Here is a 17,242-nt window from a genome sequence, read left to right as displayed (position 1 = left end):
ATATAATAAACAGAAAATTCAAGTTTTTTCTATAAATACATGATTTATTTTCATCTTGTGGCATGAAAATTACCAAATTTCACTCGTGGCTACCGCCACTCATGAAATATTTATTTTCATACCACTCGATGAAAATAAATCATGTATTTATAGAAAAAGCTTGAATATCCTCTATGTATTCCAAAATTTTCAAATAAACTGGTATTTATCATCATAGAATATATCTCGTGTAAAGCCTGGAAAAGGATTTTGTATATAATTTTCTGATGACTATTTAATTAAATTCGTTTTTAAACTTTTATTTCACACTAATTTCTTAGTGAAAAAATTAACTATTTAGCTGGTTAGTGACTGATGTAGTAAGACTAAGACCAACATGGCGGTCTACATTATTTATTGAACCTCCACACGGCGTATTTGCGTATGTATGGATGTACACGGTAGCCTATATATGTCCCGAAGACTAGTAAAATATTCAGACATTTCGGGAATCATTTTAACAATTGCTAGCCATATCAGTTATATCAGGAGATCGTGTGGGTTTTACCGAACATTGCATAAGTCTGTATTATAATAATGCCTTAAAATAATATAAACAAAGGCCTATTACTCGTATATGCATTTGGATTACAACATGAACTAATAGGAATTAATGTTATTTATTACAACAAAGGTAACAATAGCAAAAGCATACAATGATCTGGCATGCTCACTCTCTTAACGTTATCAAATGAACTGTTTAAAAAATACATAAAGATCCTTGAGATATTGCAATATACATGTCTAAAGTTAGTTTGGATCAATTATTTATTTCTTATTTATGAATTAGTGTTACTAAATATCATAATTACAATGTCAGTCTTCTACAGAACGCTTTATTAGCAGGCCAAACCCTGTGAGTTCAACATTGAATAATTATAAAGCATAACAAGGGTAGCAATACAAATGCACTTGCAAGAACACATAATGTAAAAAAAAAAGTACGGTCATAATTTAACCCTAACCAAAATTTAGAAATACATGTAACAAAATTTGACATGATTAACAGTTTAAAAAAGAAAATGTATAAAACATTTACCAAATTGAAGTCAACGAATGTTGCATATATTATCATAATTTCGGATGTAGACTTCATTATACACTTGAACATACAAAATGTAATTTTTGTTCTGCTACGTTTAATAAAAGTGAGCCATTTCTACATATAAGGATTTAAATATAAAGGAATTACATATTTATTTAAAAGGGCTATACTTATAGAAAAATCACACGAAAAATCGCCAAGTAGCAACAAGGACTCGAACCACGGGTCTCTTGATTCATCATCCAGCTTGTCCAGTATGCTAACACCTACACCGCAGTGATCGCTGCGTTTTCTTCGTGCTAAGTAAGTTATTTTAAACTTTATTTATAGAGGACATACATATAGAGGATCCCATCATATGCTCTCCATACAGCCAACACTAGTATCTTTAAAGTAAATCTCTTGTTAGACAAGTTCTCGGAATTATTCCGGGGGGCGTTGAAGGACATGTCTTGTGGGAAATCATTATAGTTCCCTTTAAAAAAAGAAAACAACACCAGCAGCAAAGAAATCGAGCTATTTGGGAACTGACTCCAGTGGCTACAAAGTTCTCGTCAAGAAAATAAATGAACGTATTCTAAACAGACACAGTAACAATATCATATAATAAATTAAATTATGTGAAGTTTTATTAGCACTGTTGCACAAATCATCGTCATCACAACAATTTTTACGAACACAACCACGTGATGTTTTTAATTGTTTCGTGCAATTTACAAAATCATTTCTTTCTATGCAGTTATGAGAGCATCCCCGAACAGTAGATGTATGTAAGGCAATGAATTCTCCTTCATCATTCTCTTCTTCCATTTCAAAGTATACTTTCTGTAATATTCAACGTAGTGAATCACTATGTCATACAAAAATATACGAAAGACCGATGGGGGCATTTCAACTTCATGAATTCCCGATTTCAGCTTCATGAATTCACGATTTCAATTTCACGAATTCACAAAATGAAGTTGAAATCGTGAATTCGTGAAGTTGAAATCGTGAACTCGTGAAGTTGAAATCGTGAATTCATGAAGTTGAAATCGTGAACTCATGAAGTTGAAATCGTGAATTCATGAAGTTGAAGTCGTGAATTAACGAAGTTGAATTCGTGAAGTTGAAATCGTGAATTCATGAAGTTGAAATCGTGAATTCGAGAAGTTGAAGTCGTGAATTCATGAAGTGGAATCGTGAATTCGTGAATTTCCGTATTTTGAAAACGGGAATTCACGAAGCTTAAATTGTGAATTCATGAAGATGAAATTGTAAATTCATGAAGTTGAAATGGCCCTACAGGTCGTTCGTAAAAGTACACAACAACTAAATGTAAATGTTGTTCAAACATGCCTTGCTCAAAGTTAAGTTTACAAATAAAATCTATATACATATAGATATCTATTTCTTATTAATTTATAAAATGAATAAGCTTATTATAAGCGAAACACAATTAGATTTTTAAAACTGTTTTTATTCTTAGGAAATATAGTACGATTCATTTACACCACAGATACTGTAATACCTATGACACTGTTATACAGCCATGTCAGTCTGATTTAAATCAGCTCCTAATTAAAACTACATGCAAAATATAACATAAGTCGGTATTAACTTCAGTCATATTGACAGCCGTGTTTAAATTAGTAAACATTCACTCTGTCAAAGCGGAATTTTTGACTGGATAATTTTTAGCTTTGAAATCCGCCCTCAAACAGGCTACAATAGGAATGAAGGGTGAGTCCATTATACTTACAAATCAATGAACATCTTACTTGACATGATTGTCCAGCACTACATAATTTTTCGGAAGCTTTGTAATTATCTGCGGGGTCTTTAGAACAGTCGTCTGCCACGCAATGCCAACAGTGCAATTGTTGACCATTCACTAAAGAGAAACATATAAATTGAAATGAAATTTATTTTCTTTTTTCAAATCTAAACTAATTTGCAGATAATGAAGAATTTATTACACGTGATATCTATAATCTATTACAACAAATATATGCTTAACATATAAATACAAACATACAAATAGAATAGATGTATAATTTTAGCAAGCCGCATAATCCAAAACTTTATGACAAAAATATAATTATACAAAAAACGTAATTTGAAAGTGTATAAGTTTAATGATTGTTGTTTCAGCATACACTATTTAGGGCCGAAAGGTTTATTTCATGTTTCATGGTGACATTTTCTTTTTACTGATCTCTAAGCACCGATTTCATACATCTGTTAGAAATTGAAAATTGAAAGGTACTAATTTAATTTAATTATTAAAAATTTAACATTATTACATAAAACAACGTCTAACGTTGAAACTGTTTGGATAACAAATTGCTTGATATGATTTAAGTTAATTATATCTGGCAATAAGCTACGGTTACTTACCTACATAGAATGTACATACATGTACTGCTAACACTATGGTCAGAATGATCTTATTAATCTTGTTACCCGGCATAGTTAATCTAACAAGTCCATCATGTAGTGTTCTTTATATTGAAGACCTGTAATTGATTACTTTCCAATTAATGTTAATTAAAAATGTAAAAACAACCAGTAATACAAGTTGCCGACGGGTTATGTAGTCTGGATATGATAAATATAAGACCCGAGGTGCTAGGTTTATATTTATGTTAGAAAGGCTATATTCCGTTATTACTTGTAAAACGATTTATAATAACGCAAATTGTTAATGAAAAAAAAACAACAACAAAAAACAGCAACTTTATATTGCCACAAACTGTCAAGTTAACGCTGCGCAATAAAAATAAGTATAAAGTTATCATTTTTCAACTATTTGAAGTGATGACATTTGAATCATAACACATGCATTTGACATGTTTGAAGTAATGTGTGGAATTTGTACATTCTTCGGTTCTTCAAGGTACATGCAGGATAGTATACAAAGTGGAATTCGAGAATATTTTTTCATTATTATAAATATTTACATGTATAAAGATAAGAAAATCAAATTGGTTTTCAAGGTTGATTCAGTCATGTACGTTAATATACATACCTGAATCAACATCAAAATCATTTAAGTAAACGGCATATTGAAGTTATACAAACTGTCAATATTGATTTGGCATAAATGTTATGATACGATATATTTCAAATCTGAATACCTACAAGTTTTTGTTAAATATGATAATTTTATCATTTAGCAGAATCATTTTTAAGAACTAAGTGTTATTTAACCAATTTATCCCGAATTTAACAATAAAAACTGAATCACATTACATGTTAATATCATCTTATTCGAAATTTGTTTTTCCTAAAATATTTGCATAACTTGTAAACACTATAAATGAATACTATTCCGACAGTTTTCTTAGACTTTACGAGTTGGAATGGAAAGACTTTTTTTCTTATTTTGCGTACTTTGTGATATTATTTGCATATGTTATGTCGTTCAGATGTTTGTATTTAAATACTTGAATCTAAGGCCGTTGCTATATTTATACCACAACGCAATAAAATGCAATTGTTATAGATATTTTAATGTAATATTTATCATTGTGGATCTCTGACTCCTAGCTGTGCCAGATATGAGAAAAATGGTAAGAACAAATATTTTGACATAATTGTATTATAACATAAGAACAGAGTTCAAGTGAAGAACAATAAATGTTTTGATAATAATTTGTGTTAGCTGCATAATCCATTTACATCGACCTTATTTCACAAAACTTCAAAACCACTATAAAACGTTATAATATAAATATTTTATTTTGCGTGAAAAAAAACATAAAAAAAATTTCAGCATTGTAATTGTTCGTGTTACTTGAAAATTAAACATGTCTTTTTTGTACAATATAATATAAGTCATAAACATGTGAAGAACATTATTACATAACAGCATTATATACCTACCTTGTTATGGCATGATCTTTAAAATCACACTTTCTATAATTATTCCATTTGTCAATAATAATTTTTAAATCTTCTAAAAAACTGTAATATTTTAAACTCATATGCCTTTGAAATAATATTTGTTACACAATCACTTTACACATTACTAGCTCACTACGTTAGAAAACCTGTTAACAGGAATGTTGTTTGTTATAACAAGATAATTCTTATCAGCACTATATGTTGGATACACGCTATTGCCTGCCTAGTTACACGATCATAATTCAAGATAGGAATTTTAATAGCTCATTTCAATAATGTTAGAAAGTATTCCTGCAGTCAGTCAAACAGTAGGCAGTCGAACGCTTATCAAATTATTCACGGTTTATACTCCACATTCTCTGAAGATACTTTTTACAAGGTAGGATAAGTTACATAATATATTAGAGTGTTCGACAAAGCAATGAATATACAAACAACATCTCACAACACATATTAGTATGCTTGAATACACTACATATAGATAAGAATACAATGTATATACGATTCGGTATAGTATATGTTGCTGAAGTGAATGACCTTCATGCCAATTACTCGGGCATACACAATATACCAAATTGCTTATGATGTTAATGATTTACTTGTTCATTTGAACTTTCTATACAAAATGTTGATTATAAAAGTAATGTCATTTATATAAAACATAATGGTAAAAGAAGTGAATAAGGGGTAGCTCCCTCGAAAGAACTTAAAGAAATTAAAAAGTGAACAATGCAGACTCGATTGTTGTTTGAGTCTGTTTAATAAAAATATGAGAGATAATGATAGGAGCACTGTTATGCTCCTTAGCACCACTTATAAGCATTACTTGGTTTTCAACATTTAACGGATTGAAATCAATCATCCCCAAGGACAAATAATATATATAACTGCACTGAGATGAAGCCAGCCTATCAGTGCTCTTATATCAATTTTACTTTTATGTTAAAGCAGCACACCTCCAGATTCATGCTAACTTTCATGAACATTTTATAGTAGTATTTGTTTTTTTCGACATACAAAAAGACCGAAGTTAACTATATAAGAACAATTATCCACAATCAAGGCCATCCAGCAAATAAAAACCACTTCGGTCCAGTCCCGTCTGTGGTCTTAATAAGAGGGTTTTTACTGTATAGCAACATAATCTCCCTGTTACATAATAACACTGTTACATGATCACTTTTTTAAATGATCACACTATTATAATTATTATCGCTCTTACTTTATTTTATTAAAAATGTGTACATGTACTTCTCTCGCTTTTCCTTCATTTTCACTGATGCATATTTCAGGGTAGTCGAGATCAGACTGGTATCCAATAAGAATTTTACCATTTCAGCGCAGGAGTTATGAAAATAATTAATAAATAACTACTTAGGAAAACCCAAGGCATCAACTGTATCAAATCTTTACATTTTCCTTTCGCAAATACGTGCATTCACTATGAAAATCATTAGTGGCGAATTTCATTTCTTGAAATATTAAGTGGCCCTCAACACACAAAATGTGCATTTCGGTATTTGATAAAAATGTTGTCGTCAAGAAATATCTCATTGATAAGATATTTAATGGGAGCAATTTGCCCCGATTTCTCTTTAGCTTTGTTATTGTTTTACTCTTGTAAAATGCCACGCCGCTTTATATTCTTAATCGTTGACCTCTTTGCGGCAAGTCCAAGCAGAGTTTAGCATTTTCAGAGCTTATTATCATAGTTTACAGCACTTTGCGTTGCTATGTAGCTTTCCATGCATTTAGCTTGGAGCTGTCTTTCATATTTTTCTCATTCATTTCATATTTTTTGACGATGATATTTGTTTTCACCAAAAAGCACAATAAAGTCACGGCCTTATTCCAATCATTCTGTGTTCTGTTATTTTATTCACAATTGACTATTTATAAAACAGTTATGCTTTCTTCTGGGAAACATAACTATTTGTATTAGAAGTGTTGCGCAGTTCCAGGCGGTGCTATATCTGCTATGTAAAGATATGTGCATGATGATCTTTGGTTCTACCGTTTTAATAGCTTAGAAATGCTACTATTGGTTCTACATTCATACGTATCTGCTATATATGGTTTTGTTCATTTATAAAGAAATTGCGTCATCTTAGACCCAATATCTTTCAACGAAAGATATCTTAGCAATAACTAAAGTTCCGTCTGCTTTCGAACCTTGTTGCAGGAAAGCTACTTAGTAGTAAGAATACCCGTTAATAAATTAAACATAATAATACACCAAAGTGAAACTATTAAATTAATCGCATGTTCTCTAATATTTCCGGTATCTCCATTTTTAGTCAGTCAACGACCGTTTTTGAACCAGTGTAAAGACAATTTTGTATAAAATTAAAATAATTTTCGATCAATTATACAAATAGATGAGCACAATGCACATCTTTATACTGTAAAGTTAAAAAAGGGAATATAATTGTAAGAATATTCGTTGTCAACTGTTCATGTAGTTATCATATTACATAACCGCTTTGTTACACGATCACACTGTTATATGATAACTTTGTTACATGATCACTTTTGTTACAAATAATCGCTTTCTTACACGATCACACTGTCGCATTACTGCTCTGGTACATGATCTCACTATTACATAATCGCTCTCTTTCACGATCACACTGTTATATGATCTCTTTGTTAGATCACACTATAACATTATGCTTTATTACCCCTCACTTTTTTCGTAATGTTAATTTCACATAGGCCTCTTGGAGTTTTTCTTACTGTTAATGCAAGTGTACCACGTGACTAAGAATTTTGTACTGTTACATAGGTAACAGTATTTTTAACAGTATAAAATCTGGTCACGTGGTCTATTTTCTAAATAAAATATAATAAAATGGCCGCCATTTTTCTCTCGATTCATTCTTAACTGTGACTCTCATAAAATTGAGTTCTTTGCACCCTAGAGTTCTTTTCGCGTATAAAAAAACTTTTTATTTACTGTTAACTGTTATATGATCCTTTTGTTGTATTCCATAGTATTTGTCACTAAACATTGGTTGAACTATCATTTATGATGTTGAAAATTATTTTGACAACAATGATCTTACCAGGGTCCGATTATACTACATTTTGTACTAGTAAAACTTTTGTGTTAATCATTCTCTATGTGTGTTTCTAAAATTGATACTATTTAGCTCAATGCATGTATAGCCTACTGTTTCCTGGACATTAACATATCGATAATGCTCAATCAAATAATCTCAGTATTTCATCACAATTTCCTATTGATTGTAGTCATATTAAGATGCAATTTAGCTCATATATTACATTATTAAATCTCTATAAAATCAAAATGGCAAACACTTTAGATGAGAAGTATTGTAATATAACATTAAGCACAATAATTCATGCCGATAAAAGTATTTTATTGACAATATCTGCCGTTATGTTTCCGGTATGATCATCATAATTCAGTCAATGGCATTTTAGGGAATTGTTAGTGCTATATTACAGTTGCAGTTTCTTTAAAAAGATTAATATTACTTTCAAATGTTTTATAAGATAAATGATTATAATGCATTGGTGGCGTTAATAAATTTTTAAACATGCTGAAAATATATTAGAAGGGGAATGCACAATCTATCAACCAATGTATTTTATTAAACTTCTGAAATAAACTCGTACTTGTCATTATAGGACTATTTCATGTAAATCATGGAGAAAGGTTATGTAAATCACTTTTTTTATGACTATTTATATATATTCCTTTTTATTCAAAAGTCATTTATTATTTAGATGGTTATAGACTGGTATAGGAAGACGAACGCCAACAAGGCGGTCCAAATTATTTATAAAACCAGCACACGGAATACTTGCGATGTATATACAACCCTGTGTTTGAAAGGTTTAAGGCCAGCACAATATTTAACTCTTTTCGGGATTAATATTTAACACATGCTAGCCATGTCAGTTTAATTAGAAGAGCTGTGGTTTTGAACGGACAATGCGTAAGTTTTATTATTAAAATGCCTTAAAATAATACCAAAGCCTATTAGATTTATATACGTTTGGATTACAACATGACTTAATATAAATTAATGTTATTTATAATAACAAAGGTAACATACAATGATCGACATGATCACTGTGTTAACGTTATCAGATGAACTGTTTAAAAATTCATAAAAATCATTGAGATATTCAATATACATGTATAAAGTTAGTTTGGATAAATTATTTATTTCTTATTTATCAATTAGTGTTACTAAATATCATAATTACAATGTCAGCCTTCTATAGAACATTTATTAGCAGGTCAAACCCTGTGAGTTCAACATTGAATAATTATAAAGCAAAACGAGGGTAGCAATACAAATGCACTTGCAAATATACATAATGTAAAAATAAAAGTACGGTCATAACTGAAGCCTAAGTAATAACAAAATTTAGAATAACAATATTTGAAATGATTAACAGTTTAATTAAGGAAGAAAATGTATTTAAAACATTTACCAAACTGAATGCTAAGTCAACTAATCTAGCAAATATAATCCTTAAAGTTTTCGATGTAGACTTCATTATACACTCGAACCTACAAAATGAACTTTTTATTCTACTATACGTTTAATAAATGTGAGCCATATCCACATATAGAGGATCTTCATATAGAGTAATTAGATATAGAGGCTATACATATAGAAGACGTCATATAGGGGACATAATGTACATATAAAGTGGAAACATATAGAGGTCATACATATAGAGGACACATATAAAGGTCATACATATAGAGGTCACATATAGAGGTCATACATATAGAGGACACATATAGAGGTCATACATATAGAGGACACATATAAAGGTCATACATATAGAGGTCACATATAGAGGTCATACATATAGAGGACACATATAAAGGTCATACATATAGAGGTCATATATAGAGGTCATACATATAGAGGACACATATAGAAGTCATACATATAGAGGACACATATAGAGGTCATACATATAGAGGACACATATAGAGGTCATACATATAGAGGACATATATAGAGGTCATACATATAGAGGACATATATAGAGGTCATACATATAGAGGTCACATATAGAGGTCATACATATAGAGGACACATATAGAGGTCATAAATATAGAGGACGTCATACAGAGGACATACATATAGAGGACACGTATACAGGAAACACATAAAGTAGACACATATAGAGCACATAAATATAGAAGACGTCATATAGGGGACATAATGTACATATAAAGAGGACACATATAGAGGACACATATAGAGGTCATAAATATAGAGGACGTCATACAGAGGACATACATATAGAGGACACATATAGAGGTCATACATATAGAGGACACATATAGAGGTCATACATATAGAGGTCACATATAGAGGTCATACATATAGAGGACACATATAGAGGTCATACATATAGAGGACACATATAGAGGTCATACATATAGAGGACACATATAGAGGTCATAAATATAGAGGACGTCATACAGAGGACATACATATAGAGGACACGTATACAGGAAACACATATAGTAGACACATATAGAGCACATAAATATAGAAGACGTCATATAGGGGACATAATGTACATATAAAGAGGACACATATAGAGGTCATACATATAGAGGACACATATAAAGGTCATACATATAGAGGACACATATAAAGGTCATACATATAGAGGACACATATAAAGGTCATACATATAGAGGACACATATAAAGGTCATACATATAGAGGTCACATATAGAGGTCATACATATAGAGGACACATATAGAGGACATACATATAGAGGACACATATAGAGGTCATAAATATAGAGGACACATATAGAGGTCATAAATATAGAGGACGTCATATAAATGACGACATACATATAGAGGATACATATAGAGGACATTCATATAGAGAGCCCTCATATCGAGGACACATATAGAGGACATACATATAGAGGAAAAACAGACGATAAATCGCCATGCAGCAGCCGGGACTCAAAGGAAAAGTTTCTGGATTCATCATCCAGCTGGTCCATTATGCTAACACCTACACCACAGCGACCGCTGCGTTTTTTTCGTGCTAATTGACCTTATATATTTAAGTTATTTTTACTTTTATTTATAGAGGCCATACATACATTATATAGAGGACTTACAATTAGAGGATAGGACATACGTAAAGAGGAACGCATCATATGCTCTCCATACAGCCAAAACTAAGTAAATTTCTTGTAAGATAAGTTCTCGGAATTATTCTGGGGGCTTAAAAGGACATATGCGAAATCCAGCATTTGTCGACAGGTGACCTTAAGGTTCACTTTAAAAGTAATAAACAGTTGAAGAAAACAACACTAGCAACAAAGAAATCAATCGAGATATTTGGAAACTGGTTCCAGAGGCTACAAAATTCTCGTCAACAAAATAAATGAACGTATTCTAAACAGACACAGTAACAATATCATATAATAAATTAAACTATGTGAATTTTCATTAGCACTGTTGCACAAATCATCGTCATCACAACAATTTTTACGAACACAACCACGTGATGTTTTTAATTGTTTCGTGCAATTTACAAAGTCATTTCTTTCCATGCAGTTATGAGAGCATCCCCGAACAGTAGATGTATGTAAGGCAATGAATTCTCCATCATCATTCTCTTCCTCCATTTCAAAATAAACTTTCTGAAATATTCAACGTAGTGAATCACTATTTCTTACAAAAATATACGAAAGACCGATGGGGGCATTTCAACTTCATAAATTCCCGATTTCAGCTTCATGAATTCTCGATTTCAACTTCAAGAATTCACGATTTCAACCTCATGAATTCACGATTTCAACTTCACGAATTCACAAAATGAAGTTGAAATCGCGAAGTTGAAATCGTGAATTGATGAAGTTGAAATCGTGAATTGATGAAGTTGACATCGTGAATTCGTAAAGTTGAACTCATGAATTCACGAAGTTGAACTCGTGAAGTTGAAATCGTGAATTCATGAAGTTGAAATCGTGAATTCCTTAACTTGAAATCGTGAATTCATGAAGTTGAAATAGTTGAAGTCGTGAATTCATGAAGTTGAATCGTGAATCGTGAATTCCCTATTTTGAAAATGGGAATTCACGAAGTTTTAATTGTAAATTCATGAAGATGAAATCGGGAATTTATGAAGTTGAAATGGCCCTACCGGTCTTTCGTAAAAGTACGCAACAGCTAAATGTAAATGTTGTTCAAACATGCCTTGCTAAAAGTTTACAAATAAAATGTATATACATATAGATATGTATTTCTCATAATTCATAAACTGAATAAGCTGATTAAGCGAAACACAATTAGATTTTTAAAACTTTTTTATTCAGCGAATTTATTCTTAGGAAAAACAGTACGATTTATTTACACCACGGATACTGTAATACCTATGACACTGTTATACAGCCATGTCAGTCTGATTTAAATCAGCTTCTAATTAACACTACATGCAAAATATAACATAAGTCGATATTAACTTCAGTCATATTGACAGCCGTGTTTAAATTAGTATACATTCACTCTGTCAAAGCGGAATTTTTGACTGGATAATTTTTAGCTTTGAAATCCGCCCTCAAACAGGCCTAATTAGGAATGAAGGGTGAGTCCATTATAATTACAAATCAATGAACATCTTACCTGACATGATTGTCCAGCACTACATAATTTTTCGGAAGCTTTATAATTATCACTGGGGTCTTTAGAACAGTCGTCTGCCACGCAATGCCAACAGTGCAATTGCTGACCATTCACTAAAAGGAAAAAAAATAAATTGAAATGAAGTTCATTTTCTTTTTAAAATCTAAACTAATTTGCAGATAATGAAGAATTTATTACACGTGATATCTATAATCTATTACAACAAATGTATGCTTAACATATAAATACAAACATACAAATAGATGTATAATTTTAGCAAGCCGCATAATCCAAAACTTTATGACAAAAATATAATTATACAAAAAACGTAATTTGAAAGTGTATAAGTTTAATGATTGTTGTTTCAGTATACAATATTTAGGATAGAAAGGTTTATTTCATGTTTCATGGTGACATTTTCTTTTTACTGATCTCAAAGCACCGATTTCATACATCTGTTAGAAATTGAAAGGTACTAATTTAATTTAATTATTGAAAAATTAACATTATTATATAGAAATATTTCATAAAACAACGTCTAACGTTGAAACTGTTTGGTAAACAAAATGCTTGACATTATTTAAGTTAATTATATTTGGCAATAAGCTAAGGTTAACAATGCAAACAATGGTATACTCACCTACATAGAATGTACATACTGCTAACACTATGATCAGAATTATCTTGTTAATCTTGTTACCGGCATAAGTAGCAAGAAATCATTGAATCCTACAGGTCCATCATGCAGTGTTCTTTATATTGAAAACCTGTAATTGAAGTTACTTTCCAATTAATGTTAATTAAAAATGTAAAAACAACCAGTAATTCAAGTTGCCGACGGTTATGTAGTCTGGATATGATAAATATAAGACCCGAGTTTGCTAGGTTTATATTTATGTTAGAAAGGCTATATTTCGTCATTACTTGTGAAACGATTTATAATAACGCAAATTGTTTATGGAAAAAAAAAAAAAAAAAAACAACAACAACAAAAAAACAGCAACTTATATATTGCCACAAGTAGTGCGTTATCAACTGCCAAGTTAACGCTGCGCAATAAAAATAAGTATAAAGTCATCATTGTGGTGAAATTTTCAACAATTTGAAGTTTATGACATTTGAATCATAACACATGCATTTGACATGTTTGAAGTAATGTGGAATTTTGTACATTCTTCGGTTCTTCAAGGTACATGCAGGATAGTATACAAAGTGGAATTCGAGAATATTTTTTCATTATTATAAAATATTTACATGTATAAAGATAAGAAATCAAATTGGTTTTTCAAGGTTGATTCAGTCATGTACGTTAATATACATACCTGAATCAACATCAAAATCATTTAAGTAAACGGCATATTGAAGTTATACAAACTGTCAATATTGATTTGGCATAAATGTTATGATACGATATAAATCAGATCTGAAAACCTACAAGTTTTTGTTAAATATGATAATTTTATCATTTAGCAGAATCATTTTTAAGAACTAAGTGTTATTTAACCAATTTATCCTGAATTTAACAATAAGAACTGAATCACATTACATGTTAATATCATCTTACTCGAAATTTGTTTTTCTAAAATATTTGCACAACTTGTAAACACTATTAATGAATACTATTCCGATAGTTTTCTTAGACTTTACGAGTTTGAATGGAAATATGATAAACAAGATTAACAAGGAAAGGCGGCGTTCAATGAACGCAACCCACACACGACCCAGCAACAAGAACCAGTGGCAAGGAGCCCAGGCGGACCCAACAAAAACAGGACAAGGCACGGACAGGTTAATCACTAAAATGATAAATGATTTGTAACTAATATAAGGAAATCAAAGAAAACCGTTTTCTTATTTTGCGTACTTTGTGATATATTTTGCATGTTATGTCGTTCAGATGTTTCTATTTAAATACTTTAATCTAAGGCCGTTGCTATATTTATAGCAAAGCGCAATAAAATGCAATTGTAATAAATATTTTAATGTAATATATTAATAATTGTTGATCTCTGACAGAACACGTGTTTCCTAGATGTGCCAGACATGAGAAAAATGGTAGGAATAAATGTTTTGACATAATTGTTTTATAATATGAGAACAGAGTTCAAGTGAAGAGCAATTAATGTTTTGATAATAATTTGTATTAGATGCATGATCCATTTTTATCGACCATATTTCACAAAACTTCAAAACCACTATAAAACGTTATAATATAAATATTTTATTTTGCGTGAAAAAAAAACATAAAAAAAATTTTCAGCATTGTAATTGTTCGTGTTACTTGAAAATTAAACCTGTCTTTTTTGTACAATATAATATAAGTCATAAACATGTGAAGAACATTATTACATAACAGCATTATATCTACCTTGTTATGGCATGATCTTTAAATCACACTTTCTATTAATTATTCCATTTCTCATTAATACTTTTAAATCTTCTAAAAAACTGTAATATTTTAAACTCATATGCCTTTGAAATAATATTTGTTACACAATCACGTTACACATTACTAGCTCACTACGTTAGAAAACCTGTTAACAGGAATGTTGTTTGTTATAACAAGATAATTCTTATCAGCACTATATGTTAGATACACGCTATTGCCTGCCTAGTTACACGATCATAATTCAAGATAGGAATTTTAATAGCTCATTTCAATAATGTTAGAAAGTATTCCTGCAGTCAGTCAAACAGTAGGCAGTCGAACGCTTATCAAATTATTCACGGTTTATACTCCACATTCTCTGAAGATACTTTTTACAAGGTAGGATAAGTTACATAATATATTAGAGTGTTCGACAAAGCAATGAATATACAAACAACATCTCACAACACATATTAGTATGCTTGAATACACTACATATAGATACGAATACAATGTATATACCATTCTGTATAGTATATGTTGCTGAAGTGAGTGACCTTCAGGCCAATTACTCGGGCATACACAATATACAAAATTGCTAATGATGTTAATGATTTACTTGTTCATTTGAACTTTCTATACAAAATGTTGATTATAAAAGTAATTTCATACATATAAAACATAATGGTAAAAGAAGTGAATAAGGGGTAGATCCCTCGAAAGAACCTAAAGAAATTAAAAAGTGAACATTGCATACTCGATTGTTGTTTGAGTCTATTTAATAAAAATATGAGAGATAATGATAGGTGCTCTGTCACGCACCCTTGCACCGCATAAAAATTACTCGGGTTTCAACATTTATCGGATTGAAATCAATCATCCCCAAATTAAAATGCATTGAGATGAAGTCAGCCTATCAGTGCTCTTATATTAATTTTACTTTTATGTTAAAGCAGCACACCTCCAGATTCATGCTAACTTTCATGAAAATTTTGAAAATGTATTTGAATGTATAATATTGTGACGTAACAAAAAGGAATCAATTTAAACATTATCCATGACACTTACAAACCACGTGAATTACCAAAAAGTGGTAAAATGTGCATAAATAGCCTTCACTGCGTTAGTAACACAGTAGAATATAGTTGTAAATGCTGAAAAAATCAGTCATTAAATCGCACATAATTATGTAAATTACTACCTGAATCTAGAAACTTTTTACTTTTTCCGTACATCTTAGTACATTTTTCTCAAGTTTGATTTTATTGAAATATTTAGACTCATCTTGAGACATGTAGCTTTAAAACTCATTTATTTAAGATGGCGATTTTTTACTGCGTCCTTGGAAAAGATTGAGAGATAAACAGTACTATTTACTAATATGATTGAAGTAGAAATAATTGGCATAAAGATGCAATTAAAAAACAGTTAGTTTCTAACTGTTTAACATACATTAATGCATGTTTCCTAATGTAAACCATTTATAAAGAGAGATAACTTCTTATTTTTTTAAATACAATTCTTACCGATAGAGTTTGTCGTATCCCAAGAAACGAACATAGTTGTTGTCAATTGAAAAATACATGCAGTGTTTTAGTTTAATTTATTATTTTAAGGGGAAAGTTATCGATGTTAAGATATATTCAAGTATCAAATAGTGTTTCTAGTGGTTATTACCTGCTGCATTTCTTCGTAACGTTCATATAGACAGATAACTTCTTTTTAATCATGTAATGCAAACTATACTGAAGTAGAATTTGAATAGATTAAGAGAACTGATAGATTATATGACAGGTCACGTGTGCTTTAAAAGCATTCCTTGGCTCTGTCTAAACTGAAAGACATATTATTAATACATACATGTACATTTGAGAAAAAACGAAATACTTATAAATTATCAAAACAACTTCGATGATTGAAATAGCTGTTTTTGGGGGTGTGTATGATTATTCTTAGTGCAAGAAAAATAATATGTTGTACATCTAGCGCGAGAAATCAATCTCCTTTTTCCTGATGTTTAAACAAATCAAAATTGAAAGTCAATGCTTTGAAAACTTTTTCACATATAGATACACACTTTTGTTTTTAATATAGATCTATGGGAATTTTTTAATGAAATAACAATACTTTATTCTTTAGTGATTATACTGCTATATAGTTGTGATAATATCACATTTTAATTGAAATTTCAGACATTCTGAACTTGTAAGAAAAGAGACGGACACAAGTTTTGTACTAAATTGG

General features: G+C 30.5%; 1 protein-coding gene across 4 annotated transcripts in view; it reads right to left on the bottom strand.

The window, feature by feature from the left end:
- Positions 1 to 15,609, bottom strand: part of LOC132754732 (uncharacterized) — a 40,867-nt gene extending 25,258 nt beyond the window's left edge. The window contains exons 1-4 of one of the 4 annotated variants that reach the window (XM_060745413.1): positions 14,999 to 15,489; positions 3,464 to 3,582; positions 2,845 to 2,957; positions 390 to 1,909 (exon numbers count right to left, since the gene is read on the bottom strand). In XM_060745413.1, coding sequence (XP_060601396.1) covers positions 1,625 to 1,909; positions 2,845 to 2,957; positions 3,464 to 3,536 — 471 coding nt within the window. In that variant the 5' untranslated portion in view covers positions 3,537 to 3,582; positions 14,999 to 15,489 and the 3' untranslated portion in view covers positions 390 to 1,624. Of the gene's footprint in view, positions 1 to 389; positions 1,910 to 2,844; positions 2,958 to 3,463; positions 3,583 to 4,951; positions 4,986 to 10,765; positions 11,649 to 12,630; positions 12,744 to 13,270; positions 13,398 to 14,998 lie in introns of those variants that run through there. The other 3 variants (XR_009629119.1, XM_060745416.1, XM_060745415.1) reach the window with 3 other exon arrangements.
- Positions 15,610 to 17,242: the final 1,633 nt, after the last annotated feature.

This window comes from Ruditapes philippinarum, unplaced genomic scaffold, assembly GCF_026571515.1.
Source record: "Ruditapes philippinarum isolate M1 unplaced genomic scaffold, ASM2657151v2 ctg1916_1_1_1_1, whole genome shotgun sequence".
Classification (NCBI taxonomy): domain Eukaryota; kingdom Metazoa; phylum Mollusca; class Bivalvia; order Venerida; family Veneridae; genus Ruditapes; species Ruditapes philippinarum.
This window is presented reverse-complemented; position numbering and strand designations above follow the sequence as displayed.